Here is a 17521-nt window from a genome sequence, read left to right on the forward strand (position 1 = left end):
ATTCTTGTACATTTTGTAGCATATTGTCAACATAACTTGTTGCTTAAATTTTCTACAATTAGATTATATTTGTGTGGAATCAGATACATGTTTTTAGAAATGGGAATTCAAAACCCTTTTCAATCTAAATGTCACTCAATGGAACGATTGAAGTTAATTTTAAATGCAATCAGAAAAGTGCAAAGTAAAGATCAATTTAAATGGAAGGTTAAATTGCCTATTACAGCTCACATACTACAAAGAATTTGTACAGTTTTAAGGAATTCCTTGTTTACATTTTATACCAATGTTTTGTTCGAGGCTATGTATGTAACAGCTTTTTTCGGATTTTTCCGCTGTGGTGAACTGACAATTCAACAGAAATTTAATCCATGTTGTCGTTTAAGCTGTGAAGATGTCCAAATTCACAAAGATTGTGTTGAGATATTTTTGAAGACTTCTAAAACAGATCATTTTCACAAGGGTTCAAGTATTGTATTATACTCAAATGACACAAAGGTCTGCCCAGTAAAATCTATGTGTAAATACACCAGGTGAGAGAATTCTGCTATGCTGGACCTAAAGAAGCGTTTTTCATTACAGAAGATAAGCTTCCTGTAACAAGATCATATTTTATTGAACACTTGCAATTTATCTTACAAAGTCTTGGATTTGATTCAGAGAAATACAGTGGTCACTCATTTCGTATCAGTGCAGCAACCTCTGCTGCATCAGCTAGAATAGAAGACCATCTTATTAAGACTTTAGGCAGATGGTCATTCGATTGCTATACTAGATATATAAGAACACCAACCAATGTTGTTAGAGAAGCACAAATTAGTATGGCCACTAGTTTTCATTCAGATAAAATGTCCTAGGTCAGGTTAATGTGTACATATTAAGGACATGAGGTTTTAGAGAACTGATTTAGCTTTAAAGTTTATGTACAGGAACTCTATACTTTTAAGTAGGCAATTCGATGAAGTTATTGATTTATTGATGAGTGTCAATCTGCTTATTTACAATTTGGTCTACCACTTTAAACTATTAGTAATAGCATTTTTTCTAATGGTGTGTTCATTTGTATTGGATAGATAACATCTTTTCATCAGATGACAGTCACTTAAGTGCATTGTTTTATATATGTGTAGATTAAATGTATTCATAGTTTAATATAATATGTCTAGTTCCATCTCTAATTGTCACATGCCCACATTTCACTCCTTTACCAGCTTCCTTACATCCCATACTTGGGGACTATGCAGCTGTACCATCTGCATATTTTTGCCATTTACATAATGATATACACTTATATATCTCATTACTTTCTCCCAACTATGGGAAGTTAATCGCTCAGCATTGTGATCAGGTGCTTGTTGTATAAGTATAAGACTCCAGTTGTTTACTCCATTCTCAATCCATTCACGTGATAGGCTCGTGTTTACCATTTTGAAAAAAAAAAAATTGACAGACAGACAGATGGATGGCAGACAAAATGTGATCAGAAAAGCTCACTTGAGCTTTCAGCTCAGATGAGCTAATAATATATCGACGCTTTATGTCGTATGTTCACAAAAAGCACAATCAACATTCCAGGTTTCTATCTTTACAGTGTTTATTTGCAACAATTTACTAACCTGTGAAAAGTTATTATTCACCAATTGCATCAAAATAATTAACTAAATAACTAAATAACACACTGAGCAGAGTGATATGTACAATTTTTTTTTACCTGATGTGCTAAGTAAGTTATCTGGTGTTTTCGTTTCTGATTAGATGTTGGCCCTTCACCTTTCTTGTGAGACAATTGAGCTGGCTGTTCCTCTGTCAAAGACTTAGTGACATCTACAGTGCTGATAAAATCCCTTGCATTGACATCCACAATATTTATGATTTCCTTTCCTCTCTGTTTTTTGCCTTGTATTCTAAGGAACTGAAATGCACACATTGAAACAGGCAGTAAATTCCAATGGAAATTACTATAGCTTGGTTAATAAGATTAACATACTTAAATTCAGAGTATTTGTTGGTATTTCAAGCAATTTTCATGCTGGTATTTCATCATAATTATATATCCAATTTACAAACTGAAACACTGTTTGTAAACCCTGCAGATTTCAATGGTTGAAAGTATAAATTAAAGCTAATCAAAAAGATGCATGTTAAATGTGTTCCTTATTAACCTCAGTTACAAATATTGTGGCATGAATCAACACTGATGATTTATTTTTGAACAATGCCAATTACATTGTATAACCACATTTATCTTGATCCGAGATAGAGATGTATTTGTCCAAAAGGATTCTAATGTTACACAGAGATGCTGACTGGGACAACAATGACATACCTCCAAAATAAAACCGTGAAATACATGACGATAACAAACATTATTCAAAATCAAAAGTCCATTAAACAATACAAAATTGAAGCAGAGCAAACATAGTCCTCAAAAACATCCGAGCAACGTTGGATCACGTTCCATGAAGGAGTGAGCCCATTTTGTGCTCTTTGTCCTGATCGGAAAATAACGGAAAAATCTGTCAACAATTCAGTGTGTATATAATAGCCTAACAAATAGTATGAACAATTTCAGTCAGCATTTGACTTAGGGCAATATCATGTGTATTGGCTGCACTTTTTTCGTCAGAAAATTGTTCAGAAGTAGGGATGCACTGAATACATAGAAACAAAATTCAACCCCCTTTTTTCAGGTCACTTTCTCAGTGCCGAGGACCATTTTCCTGATCCATTTGAATTGATAACTCTTTTTAACCAATTAGGTCAAAGTTAATCTAATTTCAGAGGGTTATATATACGTAAGCCCTACCTGTTGTAGAAATATACATATATCCTAGCTAAGTGTTGAAAGAAAGAAAATCCTTTCATAAATAAAATTCTGATGAAAAACAATCTTTGTTGTATTTTCATTGCGTATTCCGACATTTTGAAATACCGTCGCTAATATCGTCAAGAAAAGCAAGTCACTTAAGATATATGGATATATTTAATTAATACCCATAAATGAGTCAACAACTATAATCTTTGTGATATATTCTGAATTATTCTTAATTCTATAACTTATTTTTATTTTTTTAAATTCAGATATGTAATTAGAGTTACAAATCATTAGGGATTCTATTGCCGCATCATTGCTATATTCAACTTCAGTCTATGTTGTCACGTAGGACATGACCATTGTTTATATAACAATTATCACCTCAACACCTGCGTTTTTAAAACACTAGCCTATTCGGAAGCACATGTAAAACATATCTGTAAATACAGTCAATATTACATTCAAGAAAATTATCGATGGATACCAAGAACTGTTTAATTATTAATTTAATAAAAGCCAAATTGTCGACACTAATATCGCTTGGGTATGACCAAGTTTTGTTTATACTTAAATACTGACATGCGCTTGCTATATATGCATTATACCAGTTAACATAACTTCATAACACGCTTGCCTTGGAATTAATTAAAAAGAAAATAATCAAGTATTATCTCTGATAAGATAATTATTAAAAAGATTAAATTTAAAGGTGCACATATGCACACTTAAAATGGGAAGATTAAAAAAAAAACTGACGTGCTACTTTTGTTTCAGATTTGTAAATTTTTCATTATTTTATTTTTAAGTTACTATACTAGGAAAATTAAAGTCACATTCATGCAATTTTTGGGATCACTTTTTACATAAGGACCTGCATTATTTTTTCATGATTTCACTCCAACTTCGGGGTGCATCCTTTACAACATTGCGGCCAATACACACGACATTACAGTAATGATAAATTGTATTTGCTGACAAGGTCATTGTATCGACCATATAATAGCCTAACAAATAGTATGAACAATTTCAGTCAGCATTTGACTTAGGGCAATATCATGTGTATTGGCTGCACTTTTTTCGTCAGAAAATTGTTCAGAAGTAGGGATGCACTGAATACATAGAAACAAAATTCAACCCCCTTTTTTCAGGTCACTTTCTCAGTGCCGAGGACCATTTTCCTGATCCATTTGAATTGATAACTCTTTTTAACCAATTAGGTCAAAGTTAATCTAATTTCAGAGGGTTATATTATATACGTAAGCCCTACCTGTTGTAGAAATATACATATATCCTAGCTAAGTGTTGAAAGAAAGAAAATCCTTTCATAAATAAAATTCTGATGAAAAACGATCTTTGTTGTATTTCCATCGCGTATTCCGACATTTTGAAATACCGTCGCTAATATCGTCAAGAAAAGCAAGTCACTTAAGATATATGGATATATTTAATTAATACCCATAAATGAGTCAACAACTATAATCTTTGTGATATATTCTGAATTATTCTTAATTCTATAACTTATTTTTATTTTTTTAAATTCAGATATGTAATTAGAGTTACAAATCATTAGGGATTCTATTGCCGCATCATTGCTATATTCAACTTCAGTCTATGTTGTCACGTAGGACATGACCATTGTTTATATAACAATTATCACCTCAACACCTGCGTTTTTAAAACACTAGCCTATATTTCAGTCGGAAGCACATGTAAAACATATCTGTAAATACAGTCAATATTACATTCAAGAAAATTATCGATGGATACCAAGAACTGTTTAATTATTAATTTAATAAAAGCCAAATTGTCGACACTAATATCGCTTGGGTATGACCAAGTTTTGTTTATACTTAAATACTGACATGCGCTTGCTATATATGCATTATACCGGTTAACATAACTTCATAACACGCTTGCCTTGGAATTAATTAAAAAGAAAATAATCAAGTATTATTATCTCTGATAAGATAATTATTAAAAAGATTAAATTTAAAGGTGCACATATGCACACTTAAAATGGGAAGATTAAAAAAAAAACTGATGTGCTACTTTTGTTTCAGATTTGTAAATTTTTCATTATTTTATTTTTAAGTTACTATACTAGGAAAATTAAAGTCACATTCATGCAATTTTTGGGATCACTTTTTACATAAGGACCTGCATTATTTTTTCATGATTTCACTCCAACTTCGGGGTGCATCCTTTACAACATTGCGGCCAATACACACGACATTACAGTAATGATAAATTGTATTTGCTGACAAGGTCATTGTATCGACCATTGAACTTACGAAAATGATGACTTTAAATGAGACTGCTGATATTCTTGTTTTATCAACTTGTTTGTCAATAATTTACCTTGCTTTAGAAATTGTTTATATGTCGAGCATGCTCTCGTGTATTGAATCAGTTGAGATATATAAACCCCATATGCAGGTTATGAAGGTATATTGCTGCATAAGTAAGGGAAGTTGATAATTGAAAAGTTAAAGTCATCACGTTTATCATAAAGCTTGGTTCTTAGATTACCATTAAGTAAAAGTAAGTTTCAAGTAAAATATCTAAATATGAAACATATGTGTCAGACTCTGTTGTATCTTTTATTTAAAGCTCATCAGGATGCATCATATCAACACAAGAATGGAATACTGAATAATCCCTATTAACTGCCCCTACCCCTATAAGCACCCCCTGGGTCTTTTTCAATTGTCAGGAAATAAGGGCCCCCTTTACAGTGATCAAAATCATCCAGAATCGTATCAAAAGTCCGCCATAATGAAGAAAGTGAAAATGAGACTTTGTTATTAGGTAACTCATACATGAAATATTCTTGAAAGTAAAAGATTTTTAGAACGACCTAATTATGTATTTCTGAAAATGAATTTCGAAAGTTAAACACACACAAGTATAAAATTTGTTCTCCTTGTCTATTCCCTAATTTTGAAGTGGGAAAATGAGTCATATAGCATAATTTGGGTGGATTATTGTAATATAAAGGAAGGTTAGAAAATTTTTAGTGGTTCTCTGTTATTTGTATTTTTTTCAAAAGATTTCTTGAAGTCAAAATATGACATTCAAAATTTTACCAAGAATATCAAAATAACCGCCCCCTTTCTGCAATTTTCTAAGCGCCCGGGGCGGTTAATAGGGATTATATGGTAACCATTGTTAATTGACAATTAAGGCTTATGAGAATAAGGTAGGTTTATGTTGAAAATAATACCATATCTTTAACATCTACCAGGTTGGGTTCTTATAGTTACATTTAATTTGTTCAGCGATTCTGATTGCCTGTTATTTTAATATAAAACTAGTGCTAATTGTAACAGGGACCATTACAGATGTTCCCCAAATGCTCCCCAACTCCCTTTTGGTGCCATATTCCCTGTAAGCTTCAATGAATAAGACACACTCTACGCATTTGAGACTTTAACGTTTACTCAGAAGTGTACCAAGTTCATTCAAATTTTAGCATTGCACGCGTGTGCATGTTAATGCATGTGCGTAATGACCATATCATTTTGTCTACACAATCTATATATTTTGATATACTAAATATTAAAATATTTAATCCAAAATTATCCAATAAATACGCTCATTCAAGTCTATTTTTAGGTCACCTGAGTAAACTCAGGTGACCTATTGCTATCCCTTTTCGTCTGTCGTCGTGCGTCGTGCGGTGTGCGTCGTGCGTCGTCTGTTAACATTTGAACATTTTCAGCTTCTTTTCTGCAACCGCTCAACCAATTTCATCCAATTTTGGCATAAAGCATCTATGGGTGAAGGGGAACAGAAATTGTGAATTTCATGGTCCCTGCCCCCCTGGGGCCTGAGGGGTGGGGCCAAAACCACTAAAATTAGTGCAATCTTTAAAAATCTTCTTCTTTACTCCTGGACATCAAGCAGTCTAACTGTTGGCATGATTGTAATGAGCATTGAGTCCTCTACCAAAATTGTGAAATTCATGGCCCCAGGGTCAGGGGTTGTGGTAATAGGGCGTGGCTCTATTGATTATGCATTATTTCTTTGAAAATCTTCTTCTCTGCTCCTGGGTATTAAAAAAACCAACTAAGTACATAATTATGATAACCAAGAGTGCCTCTTCCAAAATTGTGAATTTTATGGCCCCAGGGTCAGGGGTTGTGGTAATAGGGCGTGGCTCTATTGATTATATAGAGAAAATGCATTCATTCTTTTGAAAATCTTCTTCTCTGCTTCTGGGTATTAAATGAACAAACTAAGTACATAGTTATGATGAGCAAGAGTGCCTCTTCCAAAATTGTGAATTTTATGGCCCTAGGGTAATGGGTTGTGGTGTTAGGGCGGGGCTCTATTGATTATACAGTGAAAATGCATTAATTCTTCAAAAATCATCTTCTCTGCTTCTTGATATTAAATAATTGAACTAAGTTCATAGTTATTATGAGCAAGAGTGCCTCTTCCAAAATTGTGAATTTTATGGCCCCAGGGTCAGGGGTTCTGGTGTTAGGGTAGGGCTCTATTGATTATATAATGAAAATGCATTTATTCTTTGAAAATCTTCTTCTCTGCTTCTGGGTATTAAATAGACTAACTAAGTTCATAGTTATGATGAGCAAGAGTGCCTCTTCCAAAATTATGAATTTTATGGCCCCAGGGTCAGGGGTTCTAGGGCTAGGGATGGGTTCTATTAATTAAATAGTGAAAATGCATTATTTATTCTCTGAAAGTCTTCTCTGCTTCTGGGTATTAAATAAACAAACTAAGTACATGGTTATGATGAGCAAGAGTGCCTCTTCCAAATTTTTGAATTTTATGCCCCCAGAGTCAGGGGTTCTGGTGTTAGGGTGGGGCTCTATTGATAATATAGTGAAAATAAATTAATTCTTTGAAAATCTTTTCCTTTGCTCCTGGGTTTTATGCCAATGATCCAAGTATGTATATTTATAATGAAGAAAGGTGCATCTAGCAAAATGGTTATTTTTTATGCCCCCTGGGTGTGGGGGGGGGGGGGGGGTGTTACAAAGTCTGAAAATAAATTAATGCTTTGAAATCTGCTCATTGGTATTAATCAACAATTTTATGATAAAATTTGCAAAATTTGGAAATACCAGGAATGTGGCCCCAGGGCCAGTGGTTCCTTTGAAGTGAGGTGCAAAACTGGTTATAAAGTGGAAGTGCATTTTCTCTTGTTACTCTGATATACCTCTGGGTATTAAGTAAATAGAGTAAGCATGCAAAGTTTATACATGTAATTATGATAAGCAATGGTGCCTCTTTCAAAATTGTGAATTTCATGGCCTCTGGTTTAAAACACAAACCAAAGGTAATTGTTTGAAAGTTGTTACACATTACTCAGGTGACCTATAAGGCCCGTGGGCCTCTTGTTGATTTTGCTCATTTCCCGTGCACACACATGCATACATGAGCGTGGTGACCATACCTTCTTGTAGAAGTCCATTACATCTATCTATATTCTAAATATTACCCCATTTGGTTGAAAACCAAGGGAGTTATAGCTGTTTAAAGTTTCAACCAATCAAATTGAAGCGAACGTACACGCACGTGTTTGCATGTGCATGGTGACCATACCTTCTTGTAGTAGTCCATTATATCTATCTATGTTCCAAATCCCATCCTGTTTGGTTGAAAACCAAGGGAGTTATAGCTATTTAAAGTTTAAGCCAATCAGATTGCAGTACACGTGCATGCACGTGTTTTCATGATAATTCCTATATATCAGGTTGTAGGATATTCTAATGCATGGCTATGTTTAAAATTTCAAAGGATTTCGTCAGAAAACAAGAAAGATATTGAGACTTTAGTTTCAGCCAATCAGAGCGAAGCGCACGTGCATGCGCGTTAGATCTTGCTATTTCGACCATGTCATAATGTCTATGCTACTAATATATCCTTATGTTGTAAGTTTCAAAGCATTTCATAAAATTTTTTAAAAGTTACGCCTATATCAATTAAATCGGTCATATCACGTGTTGCACGTGCACGCTCTTGCAAGCACGTACGCGCAAAATGACCTTCGTTCCGCAAATCTACATAACATGCCTACTAACCTTAAAAAGGTTTTACCTAAGTCGGATGTGTAGTTTACAAGATCACTCCCGGACAAAAAAGTACCCAGGAAGAAGAAGAAGAACTAGAGCCGGGCTCATTGCAAAGCAACGCGTAGGTTTTCCTTCGGAGCTGCGGACAGGGAGAAGTGACCTTGAGTCAAGGTCATGCCACGTTTTAATGTTAAAGCAATCTTTTAAGGGTAGATATCATCTTATGATTTACTATTTAAAAAATGAATAGTAAAGGAATGTTTGCGACCTTGACCTTGTCAAAATGACTTTGCGACACACCATGACACACGCTGGTAATGAGCATATCCTATTTGTCTGCTACCGTATTGACAAATTCACACATGTTCTTTAAAACAATGCATCCAGCCAGAACATCTTACCCTAGATGACCTTGATTCAAGGCCATGACACACTCTGCATGATTTAAAGGCCGGGGCCCGGATATAAAAGGTAGCCAATAGAAAAATGTTGGGGAAATTCAACTTTCTATGCAGCTTTCAGATCTGAGAAGCATTTTTGAGAAAATATGCTTTTTATAATCATTTTAAATTCTTATTTTTGGCATGGAAGCAGCCATCTTGATGGTGAATAATGTGTCCATCTTTCATAGTTGAAAAAAAATTATATCTTGAGAAATTTAGGAATAAAGTTTTGAAGCTGCACTGAATTTTGAATTTCTTCTCAGTGATTGACAAAGTAGGCGGAGATAACCAGTGTTTTGTTTACACAGGAAGTGGCTGCAGCCATGTGCTGCAGCACATGCTCTGTGTGGAATTCTGTTTTTCATACTACGCTATAAATAGTTTTCACTAGTATTTTTTATATAATTTATAATGAGAAAAATGACAGGAAAACATTTTTATTTTGAACAGTAAGTAAACAGGTTTTGAAAATATATATACATTAACAGAATTAATTTTTTTTTCATACAAACCTTAGGTGAACAAGTGATAATTAGCTCACTTAATATATTCCAGTATATTCCAGTCATTTAATTATATATAAATAAAATATTCACAAGTCAAAAAAATATTTTTAACATGGGTTTGAGTTCCCAATCACTCCCACATATGTCCCATGTATGGCTGATCATTAAGATTCAGTAGCCAATGTCTTACAGTGCTCACAACACATTTTGGCATAAGGTCCCTCCTGTGATAAATGTAATTTTTTCTGCGCGGATCCTGTCTTAGGGCATTCCTTTTCCGCTGAATGTATCTCGGATCCTTCCAAACATTTCTATGGAACAACATTGTCCAGAATCTTTTGTATTTGTCCTTTCTCCTTTGAGAATTGCTTCTGTTTGGCGGCTCCGGATCCTCTAACCACCACATCTGACGGTTGGTTTCCGATGTTATGCAAGGACGGCATAGACAATGGACACATTCCTCTTCTTCATCATTTTGATTTATAACGAAATCAGCAACATCTTCATTGTTCTGCTCCTCTTGGGCCTGGTTTACATTGTCCTCGATTGGAACCTCATTGAAATCCCACTCATGGTGTGCAAAAAGATGGCATATTGTTTCTCTCTGAGTTTCTGTAACTTCAATTGCTAAAATAGATTTGTCTTCTGTTCTCTCCATGTTGTAGTCAGCAAATACCAAGATGGCTTCACATTATACTTGGAACACTGGAAAGCCCAATCATTTCAAAAGGACCATACAGGATACATTGAATACTTACATGAAGAAAGAGAAGCAGACCACATATTTGTGAATTGAGAGCTGCACAAATGTATCATAATATTTTAGGAGCTCTACATTATCATTATTGTTTAATTAAAATATTTTAAGATAGATAAATTTTAAGAAGAATTTTATTAGATAACCCTAATGTGCCTCTGTAACTCTGCAGCGAAAGGTCAGATTATGTCATTGTCAGATGCTAGATCAGGATTTTGGCGGGGAACTGCTAACTACAGATAGGATTAGGTGTCAAGTCTGACCATTTTTATGTGAGGGGTGTCAAGATTGCAGATATGCAGCTTCTTGGATGTAGAAATCTAAAAATTAAATTGTTTTTAAAAATTTATGTTGAAAAAGAAATACAGTCTTTATATAAAGTGTTCATATATGCAATTCAGCATCATTTGTCGAGTTAAAAAAATTCATATGCATGTTTGTAAAAAAACACCCCTTTTTCAACAATAATAGTATATTCCCAGAAATAGTATCTTGTACATTTGTAAAAAACCAAAAAGTTCAAAACAACCACAGCGAATGAAAGTGAATATGTCTAGTCCACCGAAAAAACGAAAGAGAACACCAAGTTTCAGAATTGAATTATCAGGGGATGAAAATAAGAAAATCAGTGTATTGGAAAATTTACAAAAACTAAAAATTAGAGAGCAAACTGAACAAACATGTTGGTAATCTGCAAGTCATTGAATATCTCTTTTCTCTTTGGACTGAGAAAAGAAATGAGGAACACATCCAAGGTGATGTTCCACAGTCTGCAAGAAAAATCTCCAGCAGAAAAATCTCCAGCACCTAGTCCTTACATTAAAGTTCAGTGTGAAAAAGGATGTGAATCAAAAACTCTATTGTGTGCTACAAAAACAATTCAAATTTGAGGAGACTGGTGGAAGTTATTGCAGAATACTAGGGGTCATAAAAAACAGTCAAAATTGTACTGGGAATTTAAAAATGAAGAACAAGCATCAGAGAGGGCATGTGATGACACCAAATTTCAATGCGAGGAAGAGGGGTGTAGGCATACATTTCTGTGGTCATCATCTCCTTATTTGCCTAACAATGAATATTTGGTAAATAACCGTGTCAACCATTCTTTATTATGCAGCTGGATGCTTCCATCACACTACACTAGATTTGCCGATGGAGCAGGTATTGGAAAAATATGGCAAAAAACAGGATCGGCAAAAGTTTTTCAATCTAATACACATGTGTAAGAAACACATTCAAAAGGAGTATGAAGACTCAAATCTACACAGCAACTCTGGAGTGAAGTGGCAAAAGTTATCAAGGTTAAAATTGTTAAGCCAGGACCTTGAGAGTATAGATATAATGACTGATGCATGGCATGGTTGGCGCAAAAATGCTAAAGATTCCAGCATAGTGGCTATTGGGGACAATACACACAAAGTTTTATCATGTCTATTTTAACACGTATCATCGTTTAAAAATCTGATGATCAAGTGTCACAACGGCATGAAAAAAAAGAAAAGAAATAAAAATAAGAATATACCAGCATTTGAAAGATCAAAATGTTACTGTAGGAATTCATATGGTGTCATGACAGGAATCTGTCAATTAATAAATACATTCGTGAGGATTTTTATGCGAGTCTACAAATCAAAATGACACCTGGCATGCAGTAAAATCAGTTATAAAATCTTCTTTGAAAAAAATATCTTCTGGACCAGCTTATCTTTTCACATGAGGGAAAATCATCTGAGTTCCATGTAACAATCTCAACTTGATGACAAAGTGGAGCCAGTGTGCACTCACTTTCATTGGGCCATTAGGAACTGTGATGAAGATACTTCAAAACTTCAAACACTTCTATTGAACATAGTAGAACATTACAAAAACAGTATCACTCAAATTGTCATTTCGTCCTCCAGGTGCCAAATGGATCCAAACTATGAAATATCTATAGAAAAGTTACTAAATTCTAACTGTCAACTTTGTGATTATCAAATAATAAGTCGTTCAGTAAAATAAAATGATAAAATGTTTTTGTTAGACTATGGTTTTAGATAAGTTTTTTGTGAATTTTGAAAATTGAGAAAAAACTCCCTCTTTCTTTACCATTTTGGAAGAGGCACCTTTCTTCATATCAAAATATGTCTATTGTTTATAAGCATCCACAGGATTACATTTTATGCCATGATACCTTTTATGTTGAAAGCTTCAACAATGTCATGAATGTATACCAAGATAAAAGTCGAATATCATTTTCTGATGACATGTACAGAGCAAGATCTAATTTGGCTGTATGTTTAATACCCAGGAGCAGAGAAGAAGATTTTCAAAAAATTAATGCATTTTCACTATATAATCAATAAAGCCCTGCTCTATCACCAGAACCCCTGACCCTGGGGCCATGAAATTCACAATTTTGGAAGAGGCAGTTTTATTCAACATAACTATGTACTTGGTTAGTTTATTCAACACCAGAGAAGAAGATTTTCAAAGAAATAATGCATTTTTACTATATAATCTATTTAGCCCCGCCCTATCACAGAACCCCTGACCCCTGGGCCATGAATTTCACAATTTTGGTAGAGGACTCAATGCTGATTACAATCATGCCAACAGTTTGACTGCTTGATGTCCAGGAGTATAGAAAATTTTTAAAGATTGCATTAATTTTAGTGGTTTTGGCCCCATCCCTCAGGCCCAGGGGGAGGGGGGGGGGGGGGGGCAGGGACCATGAAATTCACAATTCTTGTTCCCCTTCACCCACAGATGCTTTGTGCCAAAATTGGTTGAGTGGTTGCAGAGAAGAAGCTGAAAATGTTCAAATGTTAATGCATGGTGCATGACGATGGACAAAAACGGATAGCAATATGTCACCTGTGTTTACCCAGGTGATCTTAAAATAGGTCTGCTAATAATGGGGTGCAATTGGTACAAATGGGAATTCTAATAAATTTTTGGAAGACCTGGTCTCCCAAAACCAAAACATAGATATTTTCAATCAGAAACTCAAGCATCTTTTGAATATCAATTTCAGAGTACTTGTGTGTACAATCAGATTGTTTTTAACAAAATAACTTGCAAATGACCACGGACAAGGTAAGTAATTTTATGAGTTCCATTTTTATTGAAAAAGCAGCTGACAATGATATGAACAAGAGGCCCACGGGCCTTATAGGTCACCTGAGTATTGTGTAACAACTTTCAAACAACTTAAATTTGGTTCATGTTTTATAGGCCATGAAATTCACAATTCACAATTTTGAAAGAGGCACCATTGCTTATCATAATTATTAACTTAGCATGCTTACTCTATTTACTTAATACCCACAGGTAGATCAGAGTAACAAAGAGAAAATGCACTTCCACTTTATACCCAGTTGTGCACCTCACCCCCAAAGGAACCACTGACCCAGGGGCCACATTTTCCAAAATTTTGCAAATTTCATCACAAAATGGTTGATTAATACCAAATAGCAGATTTCAAAGCATTTATTTATTTTCAGACTATGTAACCCCCCCCCCCCCCCCTCTGACCAAGGGGGCATAAAAAAAACCACTTTGCTAGATGTACCTTTCTTAATCATAAATATATATACTTGGATCATTGGCATAAAACCCAGAAGCAAAGGAAAATATTTTCAAAGAATTAATGTATTTTTACTATATAGTCAATAGAGCCCCGCCCTAACACCAGAACCCCTGACCCTGGGGACATTCTAGCTCTTGAAAAAAGGGGGGTAAAGAATATTTTCCATTGAAATCAGACTTTCAAGCATAACCATATTTTGAAATAGACTTGGATATAATTTAATATTCATTATATCTTTTCTTATGTTTTAGGCAAATAAAACATAAATATAATAATACAAAAGGCCCATGGACCTTATAGGTCACCTGAGCATCATGCAACAACTTTCCAGTGATTGAATTTGGTTCAGGTTTTAAGCTAGATTAGCTATGGCATTCACAATTTTGAAAGAGGCACCACTGCTCATCATAACTATACACTTAGCAATTGCTTAGTTTGGTTACTTAATACCCATAACAGAGTAGGGGAACAAAAATGCATTTCAACTAATCAGTAATATTCAGCAATAATCAGTAGTGCCCCTACCACACACGAACCCCTGACCCTAGGTCCACACATTGCACAATTTTTGAAAAGGCAACCTTGCTAATCAAAAATGCTTGATTAATACCAAGCAGCAGATTTCAAACAATACATTCATTTTCAGTATATAATAGAGCTCCCCCCCTCTATGGTACCACTGACCCTGTGGCCTTCAAATTCACATTCCTGGAAGAGGGGCCCTTGCTCAGCATAACTATATCTACTTAATAACAAGGAGCAGAGAAGATTTTCAAAAATTCAATGTATTTTCACTATATAATATATAAACTATAATAATAGAGCCCCGCCCTAACACCAGAACTCCTAACCTTGGGGCAATAAGATTCACAATTTCGGAAGAGGCACTCTTGCTCATCAAAACTATGTAGTACTTAGTTAGTTAATTTAATATTCAGGAGCAGAGAAGAAGATTTTCAAAGAATTAATGCATTTTCACTTTATAATCAATAGAGCCCCACCCTAACACCAGAACCCCTGACCCTGGGGCCACAAAATTCACAATTTTGGCATAGGCATTCTAGCTCTTCAAAACTATGGAGCCTCATTTATCCGGACGCTTTGTTTCCCAGACAATTTGTCTGGATATGTGAAGCGTCCGGATACCTGAATCACCAGTTAAACAAGACAATATAACGTTAAAAAATTCCATTCCGCTGAAAAAATGTCTGGATACTGATACAGAAGCATCAGCATCTGAAAAAAAAAGAATAACAAGAGATGTTTGTAAAACACTTACGCCCCCCTCCCCCACAAATTGGAATTTTTCTAAGTCCAAAAGGGCATAACTCTGTCAAAAATGGTGTGATCATACCCAAAACATAACCTGACCTAGATATTCAGCTGACTAATTTGTATATTAATTCCATTTCAATATGTGCAACCTCTCAAAAGAAAATGAACGAAAACTGCAAATTATTGAAATTCGTCCAAGTCCAAGGGGCATAACTCTGTCAATTATGGTGCGATCGTACCCAAGACAAAACTTGACCTAGATATTCATCTGACTAATCTGTATACTAAATTCCATTTCAATATGTGCAACCCCTCCAAAAAAAATAAACGGAAATTGCAAAAATATGGAATTTTTCTAAGTCCAAGGGACATAACTCTGTCAATTATGGTGCGATCGTAACCAAAACAGAACTTGACCTAGATATTCATCTGATATACCTTTATACCAAATTTCATTTCAGTATGTGCAACGGTTATGAAGAAAATGAACGGAAACTAAATGGACCGACAGACCGACCGACTGACAGACAGCAGCAAAGCAATATGCCTTCCGTCTTCGAAGGGGGGCATAATAATAATACCGTAATTTTGGGATTATAGGTCGATGGGGTATATAGGTCGAAAGGCTCATTTTCAGCCTTAATTTTTGAAAAATCCTAAGATAGGACAAACTTACTATATAGGACGAGGCTTTGTTTCCCGTTTTCTAAAGATTCTTACGCAGATACAACGTATCAGAACAGGTAAACCCTAAAATTACCGGGTTTATTTTGTGACATGAACGTATCAAGAAAATAAACAGGTATTTTAATAAGTACAGCACTTAAATAAAGTTTTTAAAAAAATGTAGTTAAAACTCCTTCGAATTGTGTTACTACTTATTTTTCTCCAACTTGCCTGTTTAATGCCTCCGTAGTTTCACACTGTTGTTAAATCGGAGGCATAAATAACACATAAACACTTTATTATTTTACAGCTATAATTTGGGAAATACCTGAGACCAAAGAATAGTAATTCCGATTTCAGAACAACTTGGACACATTCCTATTAACTTTATTCAGACATTATTTACCGGTGGACGAAAATTACTTCGATGTCCGCCATTTTTATTTTTCCTCTCCAGGGATTTGCTAAAATACGCAAATGACCACTGAATGCATATATCAAGCAACAGTAAAGAATTGAAATCATATTAACACTCTATAAGTTTAATTAGAGTACATTCACAATTTGACTGTCAACATGAATTTCACGGCTTTGTTTGTTCAATGATGTGTAACACTAATACCCTATCACGGCACGTGGGTTTGTTAATCATGCCCCGCAGGCATTTAAACCAACACCTTTGCGTACACATTGTAAATCCCTTTATCTGTCAGACAATTAAAATTAGTATATAAAGTGTATATTTCTTTGTTTAAAAAAACCGGTAATTGAATATAATTGTTGTGTACCAAGCTTTTGATAATTATCTATAATTAATTCAAAAATTTGCCCACACAAAAAAACAGTAATGACCGCGGATTTTTTTTTTGGGGGGGGGGTAATTAAAAAAGTAAATTTTTGACAACAAATAATTTCACTCATTTTACATTTAAAATTCATAAGACAATAAAATATTTAATATACTACTTTAAAATTTATCATATATAAATAGCAGTTATGATAGAAATTCAAAATAAAAATTTTAAATTATCTTTACATTTACTCAGTGGGCATTGCACTTCACAACCTATGGATACCACATGATATTAATGGATAATCCGGAGGAATTATTTAACAGATGAAAAAATGTTGTTTTTTTGGAATCAACGGATAATTAATGGAATTGCAAAATGGATAAAATTATGGATAATAAATATTTTATTGTGAGCATGCTGCATTGAAAATTTTTTATGAAAACAATAATCAAAAAAGTTATGAAAGCCCTGGCACAAATTTGCTTTGAAATTGACGGTACTATATTTTACTGACATTTCATTATGATCGGTTTTGGGGGCATTTTTCGGAAACTTGAGCCTTATCACGGCACGTGGGTTTGGGCGACCCGCAGGCATTTAAACCAACACCTTTGCGTACTACATTGTAAATCCCTTTATCTGTAATAATTAAA

At 34.4% G+C, this 17521-nt stretch overlaps 1 protein-coding gene across 1 annotated transcript in view; it reads right to left on the reverse strand.

Annotated features, from left to right (window-relative positions):
- LOC134264685 (proline-rich protein PRCC-like) overlaps positions 1-17521 on the reverse strand; it is a 96382-nt gene that overhangs the window by 51359 nt on the left and 27502 nt on the right. The window contains exon 4 of the mRNA XM_062746949.1: positions 1712-1912. Coding sequence (XP_062602933.1) covers positions 1712-1912 — 201 coding nt within the window. The remainder of the gene's footprint in view (positions 1-1711; positions 1913-17521) is intronic.

This window comes from Saccostrea cucullata, unplaced genomic scaffold (assembly GCF_032062105.1).
Source record: "Saccostrea cucullata isolate Sc308-1 unplaced genomic scaffold, CSIRO_AGI_Scuc_v1 ctg2191, whole genome shotgun sequence".
Lineage (NCBI taxonomy): Eukaryota > Metazoa > Mollusca > Bivalvia > Ostreida > Ostreidae > Saccostrea > Saccostrea cuccullata.